We start from the raw sequence: 23,594 nt of genomic DNA, 5'->3' as shown, positions 1-23,594 counted from the left end.
TTTGAGAAGCTTCTCTAAATCTGTGAGAAAAGTTTTGTTTGTTTGCTTTTTTGTATGTAGTATAGCAGCAGAGTGATCCCATTTCTCTTGGGGGTGATAATAAGCATACGTTCAGTTGCCTTTTATTTAAAACAAGATAGGAATAGAACAATACAGTCTGGATGCTCCATCTATGCTTTATAAATAAGTTGAAAAAAATCGTGTATAGCGAGTTGGTGGTTGCCATCACCAACAGGTGAGTATTTATTTTTGTTTTGATGGATTCCAACATAATTATTTTCTGTACTAGTGTAAAACAAGTAGCAACAAAGACATACGGTTTATTTGCAAATATTTTTTTTACATAATTTGAGAATAAATCTTCACTGTTTTCCATTGTTTTTTCCTACAGTTTATGGAAAGCCTGTCTTACAATCTGGTTCAACTTCGCCCTCGCCACTGCCATTCCTTCATGGTTCTTTGCCTGCCCAGACTCCTTCACAGCCACAGTCTCAGCCTCAGACTGAGGTCTCTGAAAAAGATCAAGAGCTGGAAAACGCTCCACCACCCAGTGAAAACAGCAATGTGGAAAACATTCCTCGTCCTCTCAGTCCTACAAAGCTCACACCTATTGTGCACTCACCCCTGCGGTATCAAAGTGATGCTGACCTGGAAGCTCTGAGGAGAAAATTGGCCAATGCTCCTCGGCCCTTAAAGAAGCGTAGTTCTATCACTGAACCAGAAGGCCCAAGTGGACCAAATATACAAAAATTGTTGTATCAGCGCTTTAATACTCTTGCTGGAGGAATAGAAAGTGCTCCTTTCTATCAGCCAAGCAATCCCCAGGACTTCATAGGCATCCTAGCAGACGTTGATAATGGTAACACCAGTACCAATGGCAATATTGAGGAACCCATCTCTGTGCAACCTACAGTTCCTGTTCCTGATGAGCCACCCCCTTCATCAGATGCCAATGATAATGAATTGCCTTCTCCTGCTACTGAGGAACTGATCAGCACTGAAACCACAAATCAAACACCTGAGACAACTGAAGACAACAACAACAATCTTGCTATAGTTCCTTCTACTGAAGAGTCGTCCAGTCCCACGCCTGAGGTCAGTTCTCCAGTAGAAGAGGAAGTTCCTTTGCAACCTGCTCTTCCTCCTCCAATCCCTCCAGTAAGTAACTGAAAGACAGATTTTGAACTACAGAATTAGCTGTGTGTTAAGCTTACGCTCTTCCAGTTATGCTTAAGGTTAAATGGCATGCTCACATTTCAGGTTTTGATACTAAAATTAAAAAAAAGTGACTCCAAGGAATAATCTGATGGAATAGTTTCTTTACTAGTGGAGCTGTTTAATAATGAAAACAGACACAGGCAACAGGAGGTTGTGTATGTAATTGTAAATGTAGAACTTCGTTTGGGATATACTGTTGTCATAGAGCTAATTCTGGTATCTGAGATAACATGAAAAATAAATCTTCATTTCGTCAGGGCTACAAAGTTAACTGTTTATATGAACCTATAAGTTGCAGTGGAGATTTTAAATTTGCATACAGGCTGAAAAGCTGTTCTGGGAGAAATGCATTCCTTTTCCCCCCGCTCAGTAGAGAGAGGTGAGACCAAGGCTGACAAATCTAACAAACACAGCTGACTTGTTTTAGCAGAAGTCTTTTTCTAATGGAGTTGTTTCAATTTGAATTGCTTTCCAAGTTCCTCTTCCAGTACCAAAATCTTTTAAATACTAGTTGCCTCTGTCAATACCAAAATCCACAGCATATGGAGAATTGAAGGTGGGGAGCAAAATGAATTTTATGCTTAGTTGTTAACATGACTCACTTTAACACTGATTTCAAAACATATCTCCACTTCTTGACTCACCTAGATTTATCACAGATTCTTTAGCAAAAACCTCGCATTCCTCTTACAACTTGACTGCACTGTGCACAGGGCTTCTTGTGTGTGCTTTCCAGGAGGACAAGTGAACCAGGATACTTCTGGAAGAATGGAGTATGTTAGCAACAGATATTACTCATACGTTGGGAGGCTTATTTTCCAAACTGAAATAGCCATGCTGAACAGGGGCGTAAATGAGAACAGGTCTTGTGATGCTACAGACTAAACGCATTCTGTAAAGCTCTAATTAACAGTAGATTTTATTTTTCTGGAAAGTGGCAAAGACACATGAATGATGCAGAATATTCTCAAACATATTTAAATGTGCTTTGGATCTTGAGGATGTTTCTTCTGATTACACCATCTAGAATGTGGCATAAAATAAATAGCTTTATGGACTTTTTCTCACAAGTCTTCTTGCTACTGACCTACGGCTGACAATTTCGCTAATTCAAGGCAGAAATTCCCCTGATTAGAAACCGATTCTCATGTTTAATTGTCATGCTTTCTAGTCTGAGCTAAAGTTTTGACACTGTCTCAGGCCATCTACTAGAGGTGTATTCAGCTCATATTATACACAACTAAGATTGTGGTGCTCAAAAGCCACTGCCTCAATACTTCTGTCCCTTGTACTTGTTACCTTTAAATAGGAGCCTCTAGATTATATCAGCATGCTCTTTCAGTTTAAACTGAGTAAGTTACAGTAAGATACTGAGTCTTTTATTAATGGACTGTAATAGAAGTGTTTTCATAGGTCTTACGGCCATCCAAGGAGGATAGGATTCCTCATCTACATAAAAAGTAACTGAACGGTTCGTAACACCTCTGCAACCTGAAGTAACGCCTTTAAACCTTCATTTCCACCCAGACCAAACGTACCAACCTGAAGAAACCTAACTCGGAAAGAACAGGCCATGGTTTGCGAGTGAAGTTCAATCCATTGGCTCTTCTCCTAGATGCTTCTTTGGAGGGAGAATTTGATCTTGTACAAAGAATCATATATGAGGTGAGCTTCTAAGCAAAGGCAACCTCTTTTGAATATTCAAAAAAAAAAAAGTGCTGAACTCCCTTGTTTTTTCAATAGGTTGATGATCCCAGCAAGCCCAATGATGAAGGAATTACGCCTTTGCATAACGCAGTGTGTGCTGGTCATCACCACATTGTGAAGTTCCTCCTTGATTTTGGGGTAAATGTAAATGCAGCAGATAGTGATGGGTGGTAAGTAACCAGATTTTTAACTTAGCATCTAGAAAAACACTATTTTGATGCAAATCCAAAACTTAATGGAGACCCGTTTGAGGAACAATTTCCTTCCCCTTTTCTCCCAGCAAATGAGCACTTTCTGATCTCTAGGATGGTGACAAACTCACATGCAGAGCTCCAGTATATTTAACCCGTGTGCGAGCACCCTTGAATCATAAGTTGCACTATATTTTGTTTTTACCTTATTGGTGCATTTCATGTTTACATGCTGAAGTAATTTAAATAATGAGTGACAAAAGTTTGTTTAAGCTTCATTTTCAAGTAACTCATCCACAGATTTTGTGTTTCTGAAGAATAGGTCTAGCCTTACAAGTAGATGTAGCACTTGTAAAGAGTATGGAGATAGGAAACGATGCTATGCTGAGCAGTTTTATTTCCTCATATTGAAAAATACCCTTTTATGTCCAACAGTCCTGCAAGCTATGAAAATTGCTATTTTTGTTAACATCTATTTTAAAATGTTTGGCTTTACTGGAGTCAGGTAAGTGCCGGAATCCACTCCAGGTTGTTCAGCAGGTGTAGAGCAATGCATATATACACTATAATCATAAAGAACAACTGCCTTTAAAAACAGACGGACTAAATGCGCTATTGGAAGACAAACTTGTTAGGGTTCTTGAAACTTTATTTTTTTGATGCCGACACATTTGCTTTATTTCAGGACACCTTTGCATTGTGCTGCTTCTTGCAATAGTGTTCATCTCTGTAAACTACTGGTTGAATCAGGGGCAGCTATTTTTGCTTCAACTATAAGTGATATAGAAACTGCTGCAGATAAGTGTGAAGAGATGGAAGAAGGTTATATTCAGTGTTCCCAGTTCTTGTACGGTAAGCTGTGATCAGACTTTACCAACTTGTTTTTAGCCTTTGTAAAATTCCTCCCTTTCCTGTTTCCCTGTCTGAAACATCTGCTTAGGCCCCAGACTTGAGAATATTGCCCTGCCTGTGTTTTTTCAAATGCTAAAAAAAAGAAGTCTTCTGGTTATTATCTTGCTTACGTAAGTCCTTGCCTGCTTTGCTCACAGGCTCCTTCTAATGTTAATTTTTAAAGATTAATTTCATTTAATTTCAAGGAAATGCTTCCAGTGGGAGGTTCTCACAGTAACAGTGAGTTGTCAAGTATCTGGATAAAGACATTTTAACTTCCAGATGCACAAATTTTTAGCAGATTACATTTAGAGACGTTTTGCAAGTACCTTGATGGAGAGCAGACACATTCTAATTTACAGAGAAAGGATATAAGCTTCAGTAAGGCTCTGTATACCTGACATCGTACAGATTTACAAAAGCTTCAAGCATTACTATATATAAGATCTGTTATAGAATGTAGGCCCATGAGAAACATGCACCAGACAGTTGCAAAACTATTTTCCTCATCTGAAAAAAAAGACCATGGTTTCCATTGTGTGTGTATGTCTATATGTATACATTTAAATATATATTAAGAAAACAACCACCACCACCAAGAGCAAAAAACCCTTATGCTCTAAATTGTTTTCAGCGATTCTGCCAGATTTGATTTTGTCACGTAGTTAAACTTCTGAAGCTGTTTCAGGAAGTGCTGAAAATGGTTGATGGAATATTATTAATGAGACTAATATTTGGGCCTTAATGTCCACACTAAACATCTCAGAGGGAAAAACAGGTTACTTTACAATTTAGTGTATTGTCTCATTTGTTGTTAACAGGAGTGCAGGAAAAGTTGGGAGTGATGAATAAAGGAGTGGTGTATGCTCTGTGGGATTACGAAGCCCAGAACAATGATGAGTTGTCGTTCCATGAGGGTGATGCCATTACTATTCTACGACGCAAGGATGACAATGAAACGGAGTGGTGGTGGGCCCGCCTCAATGATAAAGAAGGCTACGTGCCTAAAAATCTTCTTGGGGTAAGTTCTTAGTTACCTTCTCCTTCCCCCCCCCCCCCCGCTTTTAATTTTTAAAATAGGACCACCAGATGGATCTGTGGTCAGAATCCCTCTGTGCACCATCTGAACACTCTACTATTAAGTGGTGCAAAACAGAATATCCTGTCAGGCCTCTTGTTATCGAAAACAGAAAGGAGAGGCTACGGTTAAGAGATTAGTCCTACTCTTATTTAGTAAGTTATTACAGCCTAAGATATATTAAGTATACTAAGATTTACTTCCCTTGATTAAAAAATAAGGCCCCTAAGCAAAGTGCAGTGGCTTTATTAGGCAGCTGTAGGCTTTGGCCCAGAAGTTTAGGAAGGTTTTTAATACCTAGCGTAAGGTTTTTAATAACCTTATACAACCTTATAACAGGAAGAAACTTTGAAGATGACAACCTTAGGCAAGTCATTTATGCAGTGCTCAGTCAAATGTAACACTGCTATCACAAACGACCAGGAATGTAAGGCCTCTAAGTGGAGAGATACAGAGGACAAAATGTGTAAGAAAGCCTTACCAAGCTTGAAGTAAGTTCTGTCTAGGGCTAAACAGGGAACTCTTGTACTTACAGAGACGTGTCCTGTAGTGTAGTCTGGGATCTTGAACTAAATGAACAAGTCACTTTCAGAGCCAGCAGTTCTGGTGCTCTTTGAAGGAGTAAGTCAGCCCTTGGCTTCCTACTGTTGCTGGTTCAGCTTTTCAGAAGTAACTTATGAACATGCTGTAGCTTAACAAGCAGAAACGTATCTCACCCCCCAGAACGCTTCATATCACTGAGTTCTTTTAAGTACCCTTTGGTTGTAATTAAATTGGTTTATATTCAACCTGGTATCAACCCTGCAAAGCCTAATATTTTCATTTTGTTTTTACAGTTATATCCACGAATAAAACCTAGACAGCGAACCCTTGCCTGAATTCAGTTGTACAACAGTGCAATACCTTGCTGGTAACTGGAAACTTAAAACATACACTGGAGCCATTGTTTTTGATCATTTCACATGGAGAAATAAAACTATGATATTTAGTTTTAATGGTGCTTTCTCTTGTTAAATGGACAGCATCCAAGATTTTCCAGATCTGCAGTTTGTAAATGAAGATTGTTTTATGTGACCCACCACTGATGAGGAGAGCAGTATCTCCACTACCTACAGTGTTCTACCAACTGTTGTCTAAAGCAGTATATTAAGTTAAAGTTCCGTGGTAGGAGCTTTCTTGTGTTAAGTGTTCAGAGGTGTCATTTGCGAAGTGCAGATACGCTGTCCAGTTTGCTCCAACCCCACAGTAACTGTCCCATGTCAGGATTTTGGATATTTTGTTCAATACCAGTGAATGTTGAGTTCTCTCATTGCTGATCAGCTTTTTGGGTTCTAGGACACGAAATCTTCACTTATTACATGCATAAGTGCGTAGTCACCAAAGCTTTATGAAGGCTAGGACTTTAAGTGTTAACGTGCTTACATACTTAAATCCTAGTCTAGAAACCCCCCAACAAAAGCTTTACATAGTCTAGCATCTAGTATTATTTGCATTTAGACTCAAGCTAGAAAACTAACCAAACAACAGCATTTGTACGCTTCTCAAAGCCCCTAAGGAATAGGTCACTTGGTGTTATATTTTCTTATTATTCAGCCTACAGCACCAGTGTTACCTCTACTAATGTAAAGGTTCCCCTACTAACCACTGCAGTTTGTCCATTCTGGACAGAACAACTAATAGTGAATTTGCAGCAGCTTAAGGGATTTGTATGTCTGCATGGATGAAAGTGCAATAGTTGAGAAAGGTAAGAGTCAGGTAAGAGTTATATTGTATAATTTGAAGTCTGCCCAGGTCAGTCTATAAGAAAATATGAAGGACTGAATAGAAGTAGAAAGTGAGGTGTGTAGATGCTAAGTCGAGGAGGAGAAAGAAATGAGGTATAGAGAGGGATTTAAGAAAGGCAATATGTAATTTTTAAGGACAGTTTCTGTGGTTCTTGGCAGCCTACATCTGTTGCCAAGGCAAGTTATGCAATAATCTATTCCACTACATTGTAGTTTCAAGCAAAAAAAAAAAAAAAAAAGCACTTCACTGGAATTTTAATTGTACATGATTTTATATACCAAAAGTATATTTTGAATTTCCCATTATAAGTTGTAGCCATATTTCTTGTAATTTTCTCCCATTAAACAGTATGCAATTTAATTAATTCTTCATGTACAAGTTCTGTGTATAATTTATATATCCATTTCTGCAGTGCTGTAACTTGCTTTTACCACAGGTTAGCGTTAACTGTATATATTGTGGTGAAAAGTGAAAGGGTATTATTGTTGAAGAATTTGCTACATGAATGTGATGATTTCAAGAGCCTATGATAACACTAATTCAGAGAACATGTAAATGTGCACAATAAAGTACTGCTAAGGCATGGCTGCATTCTCCTGTTTGTTAATAGCAACTGTAGACATGCCACTGGTCATAGTCTACATAAAAAACCGACCTGTAGCTTGTCATGTTCTGTTGATGCACGTTTCCTTATTGTTTTACCAGTTGCACAGGAAGTGACTTACCAGATAATTTTTAAAGCACTTTACACTATAAACTGCAGTATTCCAACTGTGGCAAATAAATACTTGGCTAGGAATGCTCTGGAGGATCCTTTGCACACAGGCTGACAACTGAGCCTTGCATGCATGTTTAGGGAGATGGAAGGCAGAAAGATGCTTGGTATAGCATGTGTAGGCAGAGGATTCATGCCAGGAGTTTCAGCAAATTATCAAAGCTTAAAATCAAGATTAGGGTGCTGTCTATAACAAGTCAAAGCTTTCAGAGTTCAGACAGACCATACTATCTATCATTAAAGAAACTACACTGTGAAAGCATCAGCTCATTTTTTAAATAAGTGAATTAATTTATTCATATTTGTACATTAAAATGTATACAATTCCAGATACCATTACAGTTAGATTAACAAAAGCTAGTTACCAAAAAGAAAATACAAAACTAAAAATTATTCTGGAAGCTTAGTTATTACAGAAGGGAAGTTTCAAAATCACGTAATTCCAATTCGGTGGTATTTGGTGAAATGTGTTAAAAAATCAATTGACTTCTATAAAATCATATCTAAGGCAGATTTTCTTGTACATTTATTTTTAAACATTTGGATAGAGGGAAAAACCTGAGATCTAGACCCAAAAGCTATTCTCTGCAGAAGAGATGTATACCTTTGTTTGCTTTTTGTGGCAAACAGTATATATAATTGTTACTATAAAAGTTGTGCTGTACATTAGCTGTAGTGCAGGTCACTTTCATATTTCATATTAAGTGCCAATAAAGGTTTAACAAAATATACAAAGTCTTAAAATGTGAGACTGTTTAAAGCATTAATTGTATACATATTGCACACTATAGTGAATACTCATGGTTCAAAATAAAACATTGCAGTTGCCAGATCTTACAGAATGAACCACACTGGAATGACAAAGGTCAAGAAGAACAAGTGTTACCTAGCCGCCAGGTTAGCAAAGTGAGAGGCAGGTCCTTTGAGGCTGGTGTCTTCCCTCCAGCTGCCAACAGTTTGCTGTTCTTACTGGTCCCGAGACTCATAAAGAAGTTTTGTTGCCTAACATGAAAACAAAACATTACTACATTGAATACTTTGAAATTTCACTTCCCCCCCATCCTGCTCCAAACACTTAAACCCTTGGGTTTAAAGAAGTAAGTTCTTCTCCACCATTTTCCTTAGTAAGAGCCATTTAATAGTGTTCATGGAGGCACTAAGGTAACTTTTTGATGCTATTAAAGGCTTACTTCAAGTGTAAAACCTGAGGCCATTGAAGGTTTTAGATCAGCTTACTTTTGTTTCTTGGTCAGAAACAACCATTTCTGATCAAAATTGCCTTGGAAAAAGATAGAAGTATTTTTGAGATTCTGTTCATCTGGCTGAACATAAACTGTAAATATTCTGTTCTATATTCCTCCTATTCCGTCTGCTCTCCCTTTGCAAAGGTTTAGTGAAGTGCTTCATTTGTCTCTTGACCTACAAGGTTAAGTTGGATCAACCAACCTCCTGTGATAGGAACAGGGGTGCATTCTCCAGCAAGATTACAAAAAGTCCTTTTTAAACAGGTTGTTCAGGCAATGCTGACTGAAAGGCCTTAACGCTGACCGAAATTACACACTGTTAACCTCAAAGGCTGGCCTTCTGGAAGTTGATCTAATTCATCCATAGTCTGGCTATACAGAATACTTCAGAGTTAGGCCCTCAGTGTATACAGCAGCTGCAAGTGAGTATTTATCTGCAACCCCCAAGAATAAGATACAGCTTCAGGAAAAACACTTTTCTGGACTCCAATTTAATACATTCCAACTTAATGTCTTCCTTTAGATTTGTTTTTTTTAATCAGGAAATTAATTACTTTAAACATTAAAGAAATAATGAGAATATCATTTCTATATATCAAGCAGCACAAGAGCAAGAAGAAAGTTTAGCTGTGTATACTAGTCATATACTACTGTACAAATCTACATATTTATTCCTGTATCTCAGGAATTCCAGCTACAGCGAAGTTTAGCCGCACTGTCCCATCTTGCTGTTTAAAGTTACATACTCATTTCTAGATTTTAGGAATTCCAGCTTGAATGCTGGAATAAAGATCTCCATCACTTCTGGGGTGACCTTACTAACCTGAAAGCATCAGGGAGAAGATGCACTGAAATCAGCTTGCTGAGCAGGGTAACAAAATGGAAATCTCAAATTTGAGAATTAAAAGCTATGCTATTAACTAGAACCTCTGAAAAACCTCACTGAACCCATCAGTTACTCAAAACTGAGCTATCCAAGGAGACAATTAGTGGAAGGAGGTGTGTTAACCACATCAACAAAATTCTAGTTCTTATTATTTAGAGTTGCATTGCTTTGTGAAAGATGAGTTAAAAAACAGACAAATGTTCAATTACACTCAGGCAGCAATGCAAAGTCTGAATGCATGTTGCTGAACCCAAGTTAGATGCTGGATTTCAGGGTGGCTGGGGAGCTTAACAATGGCAGTAAAGGAGCAAACAGGGCCACACATTTGCATTTGTAGACAGCTTATAAATTACACCTCTAATTATCGATCAGATAAAGTTCCAGAACAGGTTTGTTTTTTTCTGGTCTCCCATAACTTACAATTGCAAAATATGAACCTTCCATAGAGGAGTTGTTCCTAATGCCACAAGTTGAGGCAGTCTTATTACACAGCATCCTAGCCCATCCCTCTGCTCCTGTTGCCAAAAACTATCATCTCTGATCCTTCATAAAGTAGCAAATACAGTTACTTGAGCTTAGGTTCAGGAAGATATTTCATAATGCGATTTTTTCAGTGAGTAATAGAAACCTAAGAAAGCCAGCAGTCTAATTTGCACTTGCTTTTCACATAACAACATGTAAAAGATCCTGATAAACCCGTTGTAGCATATCTTCAGCTATCTGAGCACAAAGCTGAACACATTTTCATAAAAAGCAGCTGTAGCTTCCGTTTTCTTAACCAAAAGGCCCTACAATCTGTGGATAAAGAAAAAGAACAAAAAAGAAAAGGCCCCAAAGGCTGCATACTCTCTCACCTGCTCCAAAGCACCTTGCAAAGACGTTCTTAAGCCTCCCTTGCTTACCTTATGCATAGCTGCCAGCCAGCTTGCTGACAACTTCTTGTTAGAGCTGTAGTCTTCACTGGCTGTAAACTTCATCTGTGTTAGCTCCTCTGATCCTGTTACTTTATACTGTAGAATCATACCTATGGCACGAGTATTACCTCCTGGAAAAAAATAATAAAAAAACTGAATAAAGCTTCACAAACTAAATAAACACAACTTTTTAGCTAATAGTCACGGCTGAAGACAGCTATCTGACCACTTGATTCAAAGCACTAACAACTGCAAGTGCACCAAGTGCAGCAGCAGGAGCCAGTGACAAAAGGGTGTTAATGCCAGGCAGCGCAATGTGCAGACTCAGTATTGTCTAGTTCTGTCACTGAGACAGAGCTTGCACAAGCCACTAATTACACAGAGAAAACTCTTGTATTTCAGTATTACCATCTGCCTTCTCTTAAATAGATACCATGGCTTCACCACACAGCCAGCAGTTTCTAAACTGAATTACTCTTCCCTAGTTAGACTGGTATCAAACAGGGATCCTTGCTTGCAGTCTGGCACATCAGTGAGAAGTCCCACCAAATTTGGCAAAGGTTGGGAAAGATGCTTCCACAATAGGAGCTGGCAATGACTTTGTTTATTTCCTAAAGGAAATCCACTACAAAAGACATTGCTCTGACAGCAGCATTGATAGCAAGGTGTTTGCATCTCTCCTCTAGCTGCACAGAGATTAAGATAAACCAAAGCAAGAATACAGAAATGAAACAAAAGCTTTGTGTAAAAACAGCACATTGATCCTTCACATTCAGTTACTGGGTTGCTTATGTACTGAAGTAGTAGAGCACGAACTAAGTCACAGGAACAGCACCACCATACACAGAAGGACATTTTGCAAAGTTCTTTTTACAAAGGCTGTTTGCACGAGAAGAAGGGGTCCTGGAGGCCATGACAGTAATATCCAAGAAGCCAAACAAAGACAATCCTGGTCTAAGCAATGTGATCAAAAGCCTGCAAACAGTGTTTGCAGACACAGCTATTTACCCCTCTGGTAAGAGGTATGTTCCTGGCTATTTTCCTCATTCCTGGTGTACAGAATTCAGCACACCTCTGCTGAAGTAGGTGATGGGTAAAAGTTTTCCCTCTTCTAGCACAGACATGTACGTGTAGTCTAAAGGAGGAATCAAGTGTTTTAGTTCTCCTCCAAGCAGTTACAAAACATTGATCCTCAGTTTATTAAATAGATGGGAAGGAATAAATACATGAACATAACTTGTCTTAAGTTGAACAGCTATAGATCAAGCAAAAAACTAGCACTGCAAGGGAAGACAGATGGGAGAGGGGTCAAAACAGCATGCTTTAAGTGAGTCATGCTCACACAAGGTATGTGATACCTTCAGTAATATGCTGGCTCTCCAGAAGGCTGGTGTAAGTGTGAGTATCTTTTTCTACCATCAAGAAGGAAGGCAGGCAGGCAAAAAGATAAAGCGATCAGAACAGTAATGAACAAGAAATTACAGGAGCATTAAGCAACTCTGCAACACATCTGATTGATTTGAATACCAAGTTCATTAAAGTTAACATGCTGTACTGACCACTGCATGGACCGTCCAATTAAAAATTCCAGCAGTGACAGAGATGTTGCTTATTAAGCAATTATTAAAATTCCTGACCTTGTTTGTTCTCATTTCAACAAAATCATATTTAAGTTCGTCCTGAAATACTAAGAAATCTGACAAGATATGAGGCAGTTAAGTAGCTACCTTCTGATTCCAAGGTATTAGCAGTTTCACTTGGTCACCCCTTCATCTTGAATGAAATTAAGAAAGCATAATTTTTATTTTTATTTTTTTGAGTAGTTGCTCTTACTCTCCTCTAAATTGTTTGCACAAATAGAAGAGAAATCCTGGCTGGATTCTGAAATAGAAGCTAAGACTGATAGCTCCCTCCAATGAGCTTTTCAATCCATAGATGTTTAGCAAAGAGAATGGATCAGACCAGGTGACGACCACCTTTATCAAGAAGTTCCCCCATTATTCAAGTCCTAAAATAATTTCTGACTTAAGTTTCACCTAAAATCCCATCAGCCACATGAACAGCTTCCATGCACTACACTCTACACTGAGAACCACTGTAATATAATAATGTAGTTACACCCAAGCTACCAGAAATGCACTGTCTAGCTTGAACAATAGTTACCACTTCATCTTTTTCTTAATAGTTAATTTGTATTTAATGAAAAAAATTACCTCCAGGAGTAAATCCCTCTGTAAGTATCTGAACAGTTGAAATCTGTACAATTTCAATTTCATAGTGACTGTTTCCATCCAAAACCAGGTATCTATATGAAAAATAAAATGTTTTTGTTATTTTATTAAGTTTCTTGTTTACAATATCAAGTCAAAATCAAAGGAAATAAGTTAAACAGAATCTCTCATTGACTGGTAGCCTGTATACTTCTCAGAGTGGGGAGGGAGAGGAGTCAAGCAGGAAAAGTTACTTTTCATTGAAGTGCTTCACTTAAAAGCAAAATAGAGAACTGTAGATCAATTTACCAGAAGACCTTTTCAAAATATTAAAAGCATTCCTTCAGAGTTACAGGGGAAGAAGAGAACGGGGAGTTTGAAGTTCTCTAGCCAACCAAATTCTAGGGATGACCAAAGTAATGCTCTGACTGTGACATTAAACAATACTGTGCAGCGTTGGACTCATCATTCTGAAACAAGGGTTTTTTTCAGTGGCTATGGAATTTTTTTCCCCTGGTCCTTCTTCCTATAAGCCTTCTGTGAGCTGTCAAAAACATTGTATTGCAGTGCCACTGAGACATTATCAAGGAGCGGAGCTCCGTCATTCCAAGGCATTCTAGCATTTCTGCTCCATGCTGCTTCTGGAAACAGTCTTCACTGAACAAAGCAGGGGGAGTGCTTCACACCTCCTCTGAGGGCCACTTTTCCACACTGCTAGTAAATTCACACACAAACTTAGCCCAATAACATTATATCCATCCTTTCAGTCAGATTATTCTTCCAGTATCCTCACTGGAAGCTATCCCTGCATTTTGTTTGTGTTGTGAACACGGCTATATTGTTATCATAAGTGCAATTTCTATCAGTCCTCCTCACCTCTGGTTGTTGGAAAGTCGACAAACCATGAGCTCAGATTTATCAGATGTTCCCAGAGTTACAAAGAACGAAGCACCTGAAAAGAAATGTTTTAGTATTCTAATGCAGAGTTTGGGAAGAAACATTCAAGAATCGAAAAGGATACTTACTGCATTGATTTGGCTCAATTAGGAGACTAACTGGAATGTTAAACTGGTAAAAACTGACAAACGCTGACAGGACATTCAAGTATAGAAAGGTTTTTAGTTAGTTCTGCACCATATAACCATTCACAATTACGATGCAATTCCACCTACGTAGTAGAAATATGATATGATTTATCTAAGATAAATCTTCCAAAAAATCTTTCAAAAATAAGTACAGACTTGGAGATGGCAAAACCAGATGACCCTACCTTCTTAAAATTACACAGAAGAATCACATAGCAGGATGTGACCTTTAGCTGTATGCTTAATAGATACTAAGACACCTCTCTCTCAGTACTGAAGACTAGCTCAGTCTTACTTTGAGGTCAGTGAATTGCAGCCTTCATGTTGTACTATTTCTGCCTGCTCCAAACAGCTCCTCTGGCATCAGGAAAGTCACCTTCGCTACATGAGCCAAGTGATTCATAACTTAAAGCAGACTACATGCCCACCACTTGATTTCCTCCATGCCTCACACTCCCTGTATTACCTAATCCCAACACTGTTGGTCTGGGAAGTGAAAAAACAAAACATACAGCACTGTCAATTGGCCCGTGAGCTATCTCCACAATCTGAATCTTGCAGCCTCAGAACTTCACCTCACGATCTATTTCATAATAGCACCATGTCTCACTGACCCTCAGTACGGGGCCCCAGGCTGCTGCTGACATGAGACAGAGAGGGACCAGCAGCGCAACTGCCATAGAGATCAAAATCGCCATTTCTCTGAGATCTGAACCTCCACAGCAAGGCAGGAATAACTTCAGATGTCAATTGCATAACACAAATGCAAGCAGGACTTCTTTAGCTTTTTTTTTTTTAAATCTTCAGGTTAAAACAAGTATTTTTAAAAAGTCATCTGCTGAGCATGGTGAAGAATGATTTGTGTATTACAGGGACAAACATAACCTTTTCTGGAGCTAGAATCTCCCCAGGAACTAATCAGACTGCTAATCAGAGGTGTGGTTTAGCTTACCAATCATACACACCTGCATCACGCTACAAGTGAAGAGCCCATCAGAAGGTCCCAAACAATCACAGAATATTTTGAAAACTGAAGACTCAGCTTTCTTAATATAATTGGAACATGAATTGCTGTATTGCATGTAGCTTTAATGCTGTGCAAAACTTACCACGCTTATGACCTGCCATCAACCACAGCCATAGGCCATGGACAAGATCAAAGCACAGCACCCTGTTAATTGTTTTAAAAATGTCTCTGTTAAGCATTTTCATCCTTATTTAGCATAACAGAAATAGCTAAAAGATGGACTACATTAAAAAAATGCCGACCACACACATCTGTCCTCAGAGGCATTAAAAATTCCTTTGTCTTTAAAGAAATTTTTAAATACCTGACCCAAATCATCGACTTCTTGCTAAATAAGTTAATATAAAATTAAAAGGCAAACACGCAACAACAAATATGTATCTTAAGGAGACAAAACTGCAATGTAGCAGCTCATTTGACAAGAATTAGTCTTGCCAATTATCAGATCTGTTTAACACAGCATCTGAAGAAATCTAGGTGAGATTAAAACAGCGTATATACGCGCTCAGTACTTACCATTCATGAGCACTTTAAGCTGCTTGTCGTAAAACTCTGTTTCTTTCTGAGAGATGAGGGCACATTCAGCACACTGGCGCACGGGGTCCACAAAACACATGCGAGGCAGAGGCACTTTTTTACTGCAGCATTTGTCACAGAAGCACTTTCCACATCTTCGGCAGTGATGCTAAGCACGAGAGGATATTTTGTTTATTTACTCAAGAAAATATTAGAGAATAATTTGATAAAGTTCCCACATTAAACATCCTCCTCCCCAAAAAACAGCACAGTTTCTCAGGTGTAAAGCGTACATGTTAAAGGGATCGGACAGTAGTCAAGTGGTAAATGGCATCTAGCTGCAGTATTGGAAGGAGGAACTCTCTGAAGACTGAACCCTGAGGACTGCACGTAGTATGAAAAGCACTACAGGCCTTTGTTGGCACTCTGCCAATAGACTTTTAAATCAGACCAGAGAAAAGACACTGAGAGGACCCTCCCAAATACCTCACCTTACTGTCAATAAAAATACAAGAGGAGAGTGGTTTCTAGAACCCTTCCTACTTCCAAGCAGAGATCTCTGGGAGCTTCAACTGCAGCTTCTGTTTTTCTCGCCCAAAACTTGTTCTCAAGTTTTTTCCCTGGGAAAAAGCTAAAAATTTTCATTCCTAAAACCTAAAGCCCCTTTCTCTATCAGAAATATCAGGCGGCATAGTACAAATCCAGCAAAGTTGTAATATAATCAGAGCAGCTCCTAAACCTTCACCAAGTGGCTCATGCTCCATCACTACTGGGGTGTGACAGTCCTGGTAGCTCCTCCTGATGCAAGTTTCCATGGGATGACAGTAGCTCAGGTCAGAACAAGTACTCCCAGGCAAGCCAGAACTGATTTGTGGCTCAAAGCAAGTTTCAACAGCTTGATACAAGGAACTGATACACTGCAGTTCTGATCGCTGTTAGGCTTTTCTACCAACTATTATGCAAAGTTCTCTGAAGCACCTATTACCCATGGCTACCTCCATTTACTTCCCAAAGGTAACACAAGTAAAATACAGCAGCCTAATGAATTACTGCTTCTCAACCAATCCACGCTCTTAACTCATCCAACTAAAAGGTAAATAAAAAAAGTCTATATTCTCTTAGTTCTTCTAATGTAGTTACCCTAATGTTCTTCAGTCCTCTTGAAAACTTACTGACGTGGTATACCAGAGAGATGTATGTCTGTTTTAAAGTTTCTCCTTCCTTTTTCCTCCAAACAATATATTAAAAACCATGAACTAGGTCAATGCACGCAAGTCACACTTCCACAAGCACATGCTAAATGCCCATCAAAGTAGTTATACAAAGAAACATTATCTCCTAAAATCATTGTTGGCTTCTTTTGGGAGACTGCCAAACCCCATTCCAGCAGGTTTTCTGACAGCAATATTCTGTAAACCAGCAACAATTCCACAGTGGTCTGCTTAAAATATGTTCATTACATAAAAGGGGTTTTTCTTCATGCAGTGAACCTAATTACGGTTCACAGCAATCAAGGCAGTCTATACTTTCTACTTCAATCAGAAATTCCCCTTTCCAATCGTGAGATCAGTTCTCTTTCACTTCCAGAACAGAAGGCCAATCTGACTTTTGGCTCTCCATATTTGAACCATACAGCCCTTTCATGTCAAATTGCAATTCATTACTCCTGAAAACGTTTGCTTACATTTCCACACCTAACCTTATCTCCCAAAGCACAGCCACGTTAGTTCATTTGGTTTCTGTGTCGGTACTGATGTTAGCAGCCTACTCCAGCGTGGGACCTCTAACTCTTCCTTTGAATGTAAATCCTGTGGGTACACAGCATTTGGGAAAAGCCCAAACACGCTGAGCAACACCAAGGTCAAAGAAACAATATAAAAAAGAAAAAAAGTCCCCTACTCAGAAAAGGCAGAACAGAAAGAAAAACTATTTTAATGTACATCAGACTTCACATGATATTCTACTGAAATCATCCACATTTTAAACCAGAGCTCCATACTAGCATTTTGCAACAGTTAAAGCTTTGTATTTTGTAAATTTCTTACCTTTCTAGTTATGAAGTCAAATTTTGTATCACACTGCATACATCTTGGGCACTAAAAAACAGTACAAAATAACATTAACCAACAACATTTCTAGATTTTTAATCATACTACTACCATGTGCAAAGACTGGGCTTTATTATTATGCCCCAAAAAGAATCACCTCCGAGAAGTTTCCATCCTTTAAACTTTTTCACCACGGTTTTCATTTATTTTAATACTGATGTAGCAAAATAACGTCATCCCCACTCACAAGACAAAAAAAAGCTGCCAAACCCATTCACCCTAAGGAATACTACATCCTGTCAGCAGTCAAAACTACATTTCTGAAGTTCTTGTCATGCTTAATTACGTTTGGCTATCCAGACAGTCATATATTCTTGAGTTAACTATGTTTTCATGCAAGTTGTCATCCTGTTGTGATGCTCTGTTGACACTCTAAAACACTGTTTACATATTTTACTGCTCTCAAAACTTGCATATTTTTAAAACACGCTCGGAGATTTTTGGTTTTCTTCCAAGCCACTAGGACTTATTTTTTATTCCAGCTACAAAATGTCACTACTTCCTGAAGCATCTCTTTCCTAACACAAGGTTACACCCACGCTCTTCCCAAAAGAAAAGCCAGAAAAAAATTGAAGAGGCTTCTCTCTCACAGCTGAGTGTCCAAGTAAGGGTCAGCAGCTCTGAGTTGCTGAAGTACCAGAAGTGTTCAGTGATTGTTACAATTAAAATTTTCTGTGCAGAAAGTCACCTCCCACAGGGCTGATACTCAGCAGTTAGATCGCTGAATTTTCACCATAACTTATTTTTATCTGCTGTATCCAAAAAAAAAAAAAAAAGTGGAAAAAATCACAAAACACTCTCCAAGGCTTACAAATAATTACTGCCAGATTTATTTGCAAATGTTAATGCAAAATTACATCTCACATCTGAGTCAGAACATAGCTAGATTCTTCAGAGTTTTGTAACTCTGGAAACCTAAACTCTTCAAACCAGGCTTTGACGGAGTTCAGCAGAATGTCATCTTAAAACATGCTCTAGGCTGAGCGGGTGTCATTTGCTAAGCACACGCTTATCTTGCCTTTAATTAATACATTTCAATACTTAACCCTCTATCTTTTAAGAATTCATTCAGGTTACAAAAGTTTTGGAGTCTGTTTCAGGGATTTCTGTTTCACCACATTTCCAATCACTGTCACAAGTTCTACAGCTGTAGCAAGAAACTACTACAGCAGCTAAGTTAAGAGAAAAAAAAATCTCTAGAAACTTTTTGTTTTCTTTTAGGTAAAAGCTTGTTCATAATTTACAACAGTTTATACAAAGCATTCTCACATCTAAACAGAAGTTTAGCAAATTAGAGAGTAACAGCAGTCGCTGCAATGGAACATAAATAGCTACCCTGCAATATTTGCTACAGGAAGCTCTTTCTAAATCCCACACAAAGGAGAACTAGCAGTGTTCTGCATTGTCTCAAGCGATGTACTGAACCAAGGCACCCAACCTCCTCTTTTCACAATGGCCATATAAAAGCTTATTCTGATATTCACTGATTAATAACCTTGAGCACAGGACAACTGCGGCATTCCCAAGGTTTTCTCTGTAACACAGAATGCTCCACAGCTTCTAGCATATTTTGCTGTGCACTGATCTTCATTTAGTGTTTTAGTTTTTCAGGTATGTAGATTAATTGTTTGCCCAGAAGCTGGACAGGGCAAGGATTTCAAAATACTTGGAATTTACCAGGAGTATAATTCATTTTCTTAATGAAAATTTATAATTTCGGTCTGTAACCAGAAAGCACAAGCCACAACCTAGGGGGAAAAAAAAAGCTCTTCTAAATACCATCTTAAATAGGCTTCATACACAATGTTATGCGAAATGTAAAATCTGTTTTCAGCAAGTAAAAGAATTACTCATCTTCTTTCCTACAAACTATAGAAAAATATTTCTAAATTCCAGACCCATTGTGATAACGCTGCCTAACATACAGAGCTGTCAGAGATAAGTCACAAAGTCAAATGGCACGCAGTGGCAGGCATCACAGAAGGCTATTTTCCTACCAAAATGTTCTGACACAAGCAGACTCAGCGTACTGTTCCTTCAAGGCACTTCTGCTTTAAGTAACCAAACCCATGAGAACCCATCTGCATAACGACTTCATCAGGGAGCTCTTCCCAGGCACAGCAGCAGAATTTCTCCGGAGGTGAACCCTTCGTGTTCAGCCACACATGCTGACACAAAACACGCGAGCACTGAGCTGCTTCAGTTTGGTGCTGCATTGGCAGAGAAGAAAGCGCAATGCTTGAGATACTTCTCATGTCCTCAAGACACAGGCTTTTTAAGACTACTGCAACTCTGATTTTTGTTTTTGAAAGTAGAAGCACTCAGATGCAAAATACTAAATAAAAACCATATAACGAGTATACTGATTTCACACACAATCAGCATACAGCTAATTCTGGCAGATTGCTGCTGTCATTACTTCAGCAAAAAGAAAACGGAAGAACCACCAGTTGTTGGGTATCAGCATTAATTTAGAAGTACTGAGAGCAAGTTCAGCGCAAGTAGAGAGGAACTTCGGATGCATTTGCTGAAGCACGGTACCAAATTAGCACAATTCCTCAGCCCCAGACAGAGGTGAGAATAGTGCAGATCGGCGGCAGGCTCTAGTTACACTTCATGCGCTGTATTTGCATATACAATAACAAAGTGATTGGAGAAGTGATGCAAGCTAACACCTGGTTAAGCACGTTAACACAGCGAACATTTGCCAACATGAAAGTCTGCAAGCTCATTGAATCAGTGCTCGCAAGGTGCCTGACAAGCACAGCTGGTGCCAGCGGCGGATGCCTTCTGATAACAGCGGGACTGTGCGCAACCGGTTCCTTGCTGGGGCTCCGTGAGCTCGCTAGCAGTGCGAGAGCAGCGCTGTCACACAACCACCGAGAGCCTGAGCTGACAGCAGCCGCAGCCACGCCAAGCTGGGTTCCCTCGTGCCATTCCCCCGTCGGCTGCTCTCCGAGGCAGGCGTCACTCCTCAGCCACCTGAGATCTGGGACGCAGCCCAACGCCACGGGCTCCGGCCACCTCTGCATTGTAACACCCGAATTTTACGGGACTAGTCCTTGGCTTCCCCCACCAGCACATCGCCCGTTGAGCTCTTCTGGGGTTTAGCAAGCAGCTTTGGTTCAGACCCTTGGCACACGCACTGACCAACGGCTTAAGCTCTGTCTCAAGTTTAGTGATGCTCACAGATCTATGTAGTATTATCAACCTCAACTCCTTATTTGTTTCAATTGCACTGAAAGACAGACCACCAAAACCATTTCCTATAGCCCTGCTTCAGTCTTACACACTCCAGACTCCTCATACTTAGAGGCTGTACAACACATCCTGATATTTAGAGACTGCACAGTCTTGCAATACAGATTTAGAAAACTTAAATGTATTCCAAAGTTACATACTAAGTTTAACAAAACTACCAACTGCCATAACTCCTAAGACTTAATTTTACTCTTAAAAAACAAATCTGAAGACATTTCCTGCAGAAAAAGTACTGAAGTTACTGACTTGGCATGTGTTACTGGTACACAGCAGAAGCCAGCGTATTTGAAAAGCCAGATCAACATTGGGTAATACCTGCCCCTTCTCTTGGGGGAAGAAAATATGTTCTTTATTTTACTGAACAAAATCAATGGCTGACACAGTATCAAGAGCAGATGTTTTTGTTGAATACACTAACTAGCTAACGCTGCCTCTTAAATTTGATTTTAATAATAAAAAGATGAGTTTATAACTTCCTTGTTATCCTTCCTTCCCCGTACACTGCATACTTAAAGAAAAGTTTGTACATGGTAAAAGCTAGTCAAATGGATGTCCGAATTTCAGTACACTTTGAGGTAAAGAAATATAGTGAAGCAACTTTTTCTCTTTCTTCACAACAGATGCAAGATTAAGAATACGAATGAACACAAGCATTTAAAACATTTGCCTACTATACACCTCCTCTCAATAGCAAGTACATCTAATTTGATGCAAAGGCAACATTCAGTCACAAATCATCATCATTCTGTCAAACATACCACAAAGAAAGTCAAGTCTTAAGCAGAACGAATACGTGCGATACCACTGATAGAAAATTCAAATTCACACCATGCATCAGATTAAGTCTATTCACTTTAGAAACACCCGTTCTTACATATATCTAACTAGCTTCAATAAATCATACTACAAATCCTCACACAACTTGCAGCTGAATTAAGATGGTACTACGTATTAGACCTAGAAGCACCATTTTTTATTTCTTTGAATGAAACTAGTCGGCTATAATTGAGAACTGCCAAACTATAAAGCTGCACTGTCAGTCTGGGAAGAACCGACTTTCAGTTGGAGATAACTGTTAGACAAACTGCATCCACTGCTGGTGATGTGTCAGCACTCAGGTTTCCAGGTAGCTGAGGTCAAGGTACACAGCGCATCGAAAGTCGCCTACCTGGCAAAAGCAGACAGCACACAACGCCCTGAGAAACCAACCCTTATCAGGTAACTCCAGATCCGACTTGGCTGCACGCTCACCGATCGATGCACACCTGGGTTGCTACTGATGACAGGGAGGATTTTATTCTCTAATGCTGGAAGAGACTAACTTGAGAACTCCTGCAAGATACTTTTATCTGCTTTCTTGTTTAAAATAGTTTGAAAAAGTGGCTTTCCAAAACAAGATAATTATTTCGGACAAAACTAGCAACCGGCTTACTAGCCACAGCACCTTCTGCCAGGAAAGGTTTGCCTCAGTCGCTGCAGACAGTAAAGGCAGTTGCTCAGTGAGCTGCAGAAGCCGCTGTAGCCGAGTGACTCTGCTGGTATAATAACTATTACACAGAACTTTTTGCCTCCAGAGGTACCCGGTAAGGGCAAAGTTTTCTTCCTTGCTCCTAACCAAGGAGGGCAGTGTTCCTGTATAACACAGACCAACCACATCCCTATCTGGCAAAGAATGGGTCTGTTTAAAGGCTCCCTGCTTAACTTCATATTGGCTCCTCAAAAATAAAACTTCAGTCCCATTTAAATGCATTGGCACGTAGCCACACCACAGAGGGGTAGTAAGTAAACAACTGATTCTGAGCTCTGCTAGCATCTAGCTGCACGGCCTGGTAACACATAATGCACATTATGCGAAACGTAGAAGACTATCAGGATCACAGAGTTTATTTTAAAAGCATTTAGAAGCAAAGCTGACTGAAAAGATTTAAGTTGTTTTAGATTTATTTAGCACTCAGAACATTCAGACTATGCGCCAGAAAGGGTGCTCTAACTCCGCCTTTCACTGTGCTCTGCATTAGTTTTTAAAGTAACGTTCTTCAAAGGTAGCTTTATTGACAGAATTTCCTGAGTTGGAAGGGACCCACAAGGATCACCGAGCCCAACTCCTGGCTCCACACAGCACTACCCAAAAACCAGACCCTGTGTCTGAGAGCAGTGTCCAAACGCTGCTTGAGCTCTGGCAGGCTCGGTGCTGTGACCACTGCCCTGGGGAGCCTGTCCCAGTGCCCGACCACCCTCTGGGTGCAGAACCTTTCCCTAACCCCCAGCCTGACCCTCCCCTGTCCCAGCTCCATGCCGCCACGGGACGAGCAGAGCCGGGGGAAGCAGCGCCGGGAGCCGCCAGCCCCACGACCGGTCCCGCCTCAGGGCCGAGGCACCGGGGGGTGGGAAGGCTGCGGGGGCGCTGAGGGGAGCCCGCGGGCGACCGTTGGGGGACCGTTGGGGGACCGTTGGGGCCCGCAGCCCCCCGCCCGCCGCGCTACCTCCTTGTCAGGCACCCATGGCGGCTCGTCGAGGCCGAAGGGGCTGCGGGCGGCACGCAGCTCGGGCACCATGCGCAGCCCGCTGGCCGAGCGCACCAGCTTCTTGGCGTCCGCCGCCTCGCTGCCCGACATCTTCTGACCGCCCCCCTCCCGCGGCTCCGCCACCGCTACTAGCCCCTTCGGACTGGCAGCGCCGCCGGCCAATGGAAGCCCCG

At 40.1% G+C, this 23,594-nt stretch overlaps 2 protein-coding genes across 8 annotated transcripts in view; one reads left to right on the top strand and one right to left on the bottom strand.

The window, feature by feature from the left end:
* PPP1R13B (protein phosphatase 1 regulatory subunit 13B) overlaps window positions 1-7,453 on the top strand; it is a 72,589-nt gene extending 65,136 nt beyond the window's left edge. For all 6 annotated transcript variants that reach the window (XM_083837340.1, XM_083837339.1, XM_083837338.1 and 3 more), the window contains 6 exons: window positions 392-1,158; window positions 2,746-2,883; window positions 2,962-3,095; window positions 3,802-3,968; window positions 4,829-5,028; window positions 5,922-7,453. In XM_083837340.1, coding sequence (XP_083693466.1) covers window positions 392-1,158; window positions 2,746-2,883; window positions 2,962-3,095; window positions 3,802-3,968; window positions 4,829-5,028; window positions 5,922-5,963 — 1,448 coding nt within the window. In that variant the 3' untranslated portion in view covers window positions 5,964-7,453. The remainder of the gene's footprint in view (window positions 1-391; window positions 1,159-2,745; window positions 2,884-2,961; window positions 3,096-3,801; window positions 3,969-4,828; window positions 5,029-5,921) is intronic.
* A 459-nt stretch (window positions 7,454-7,912) lies between these two features.
* ZFYVE21 (zinc finger FYVE-type containing 21) lies at window positions 7,913-23,558 on the bottom strand. 2 transcript variants are annotated; one of them, XM_083837359.1, is made up of 8 exons: window positions 23,380-23,558; window positions 17,573-17,623; window positions 15,528-15,696; window positions 13,776-13,851; window positions 12,903-12,994; window positions 12,048-12,101; window positions 10,678-10,820; window positions 7,913-8,647 (listed from the first exon to the last, which is right to left on the bottom strand). In XM_083837359.1, exons 1-8 carry the CDS (start codon window positions 23,509-23,511, stop codon window positions 8,612-8,614), a joined length of 753 nt encoding a protein of 250 aa, XP_083693485.1. In that variant the 5' UTR covers window positions 23,512-23,558; the 3' UTR covers window positions 7,913-8,611. The 2 variants fall into 2 exon arrangements, with proteins under 2 accessions (XP_083693485.1, XP_083693486.1); XM_083837360.1 differs by lacking the exon at window positions 12,048-12,101 and having other exon boundaries at window positions 23,380-23,555.
* Between the last annotated feature and the right edge of the window lie 36 nt (window positions 23,559-23,594).

The sequence above is a fragment of the Anser anser genome, assembly GCF_964211835.1.
Source record: "Anser anser genome assembly, chromosome: 5".
In the NCBI taxonomy this organism is placed as follows: Eukaryota; Metazoa; Chordata; class Aves; order Anseriformes; family Anatidae; genus Anser; species Anser anser.
This window is presented reverse-complemented; position numbering and strand designations above follow the sequence as displayed.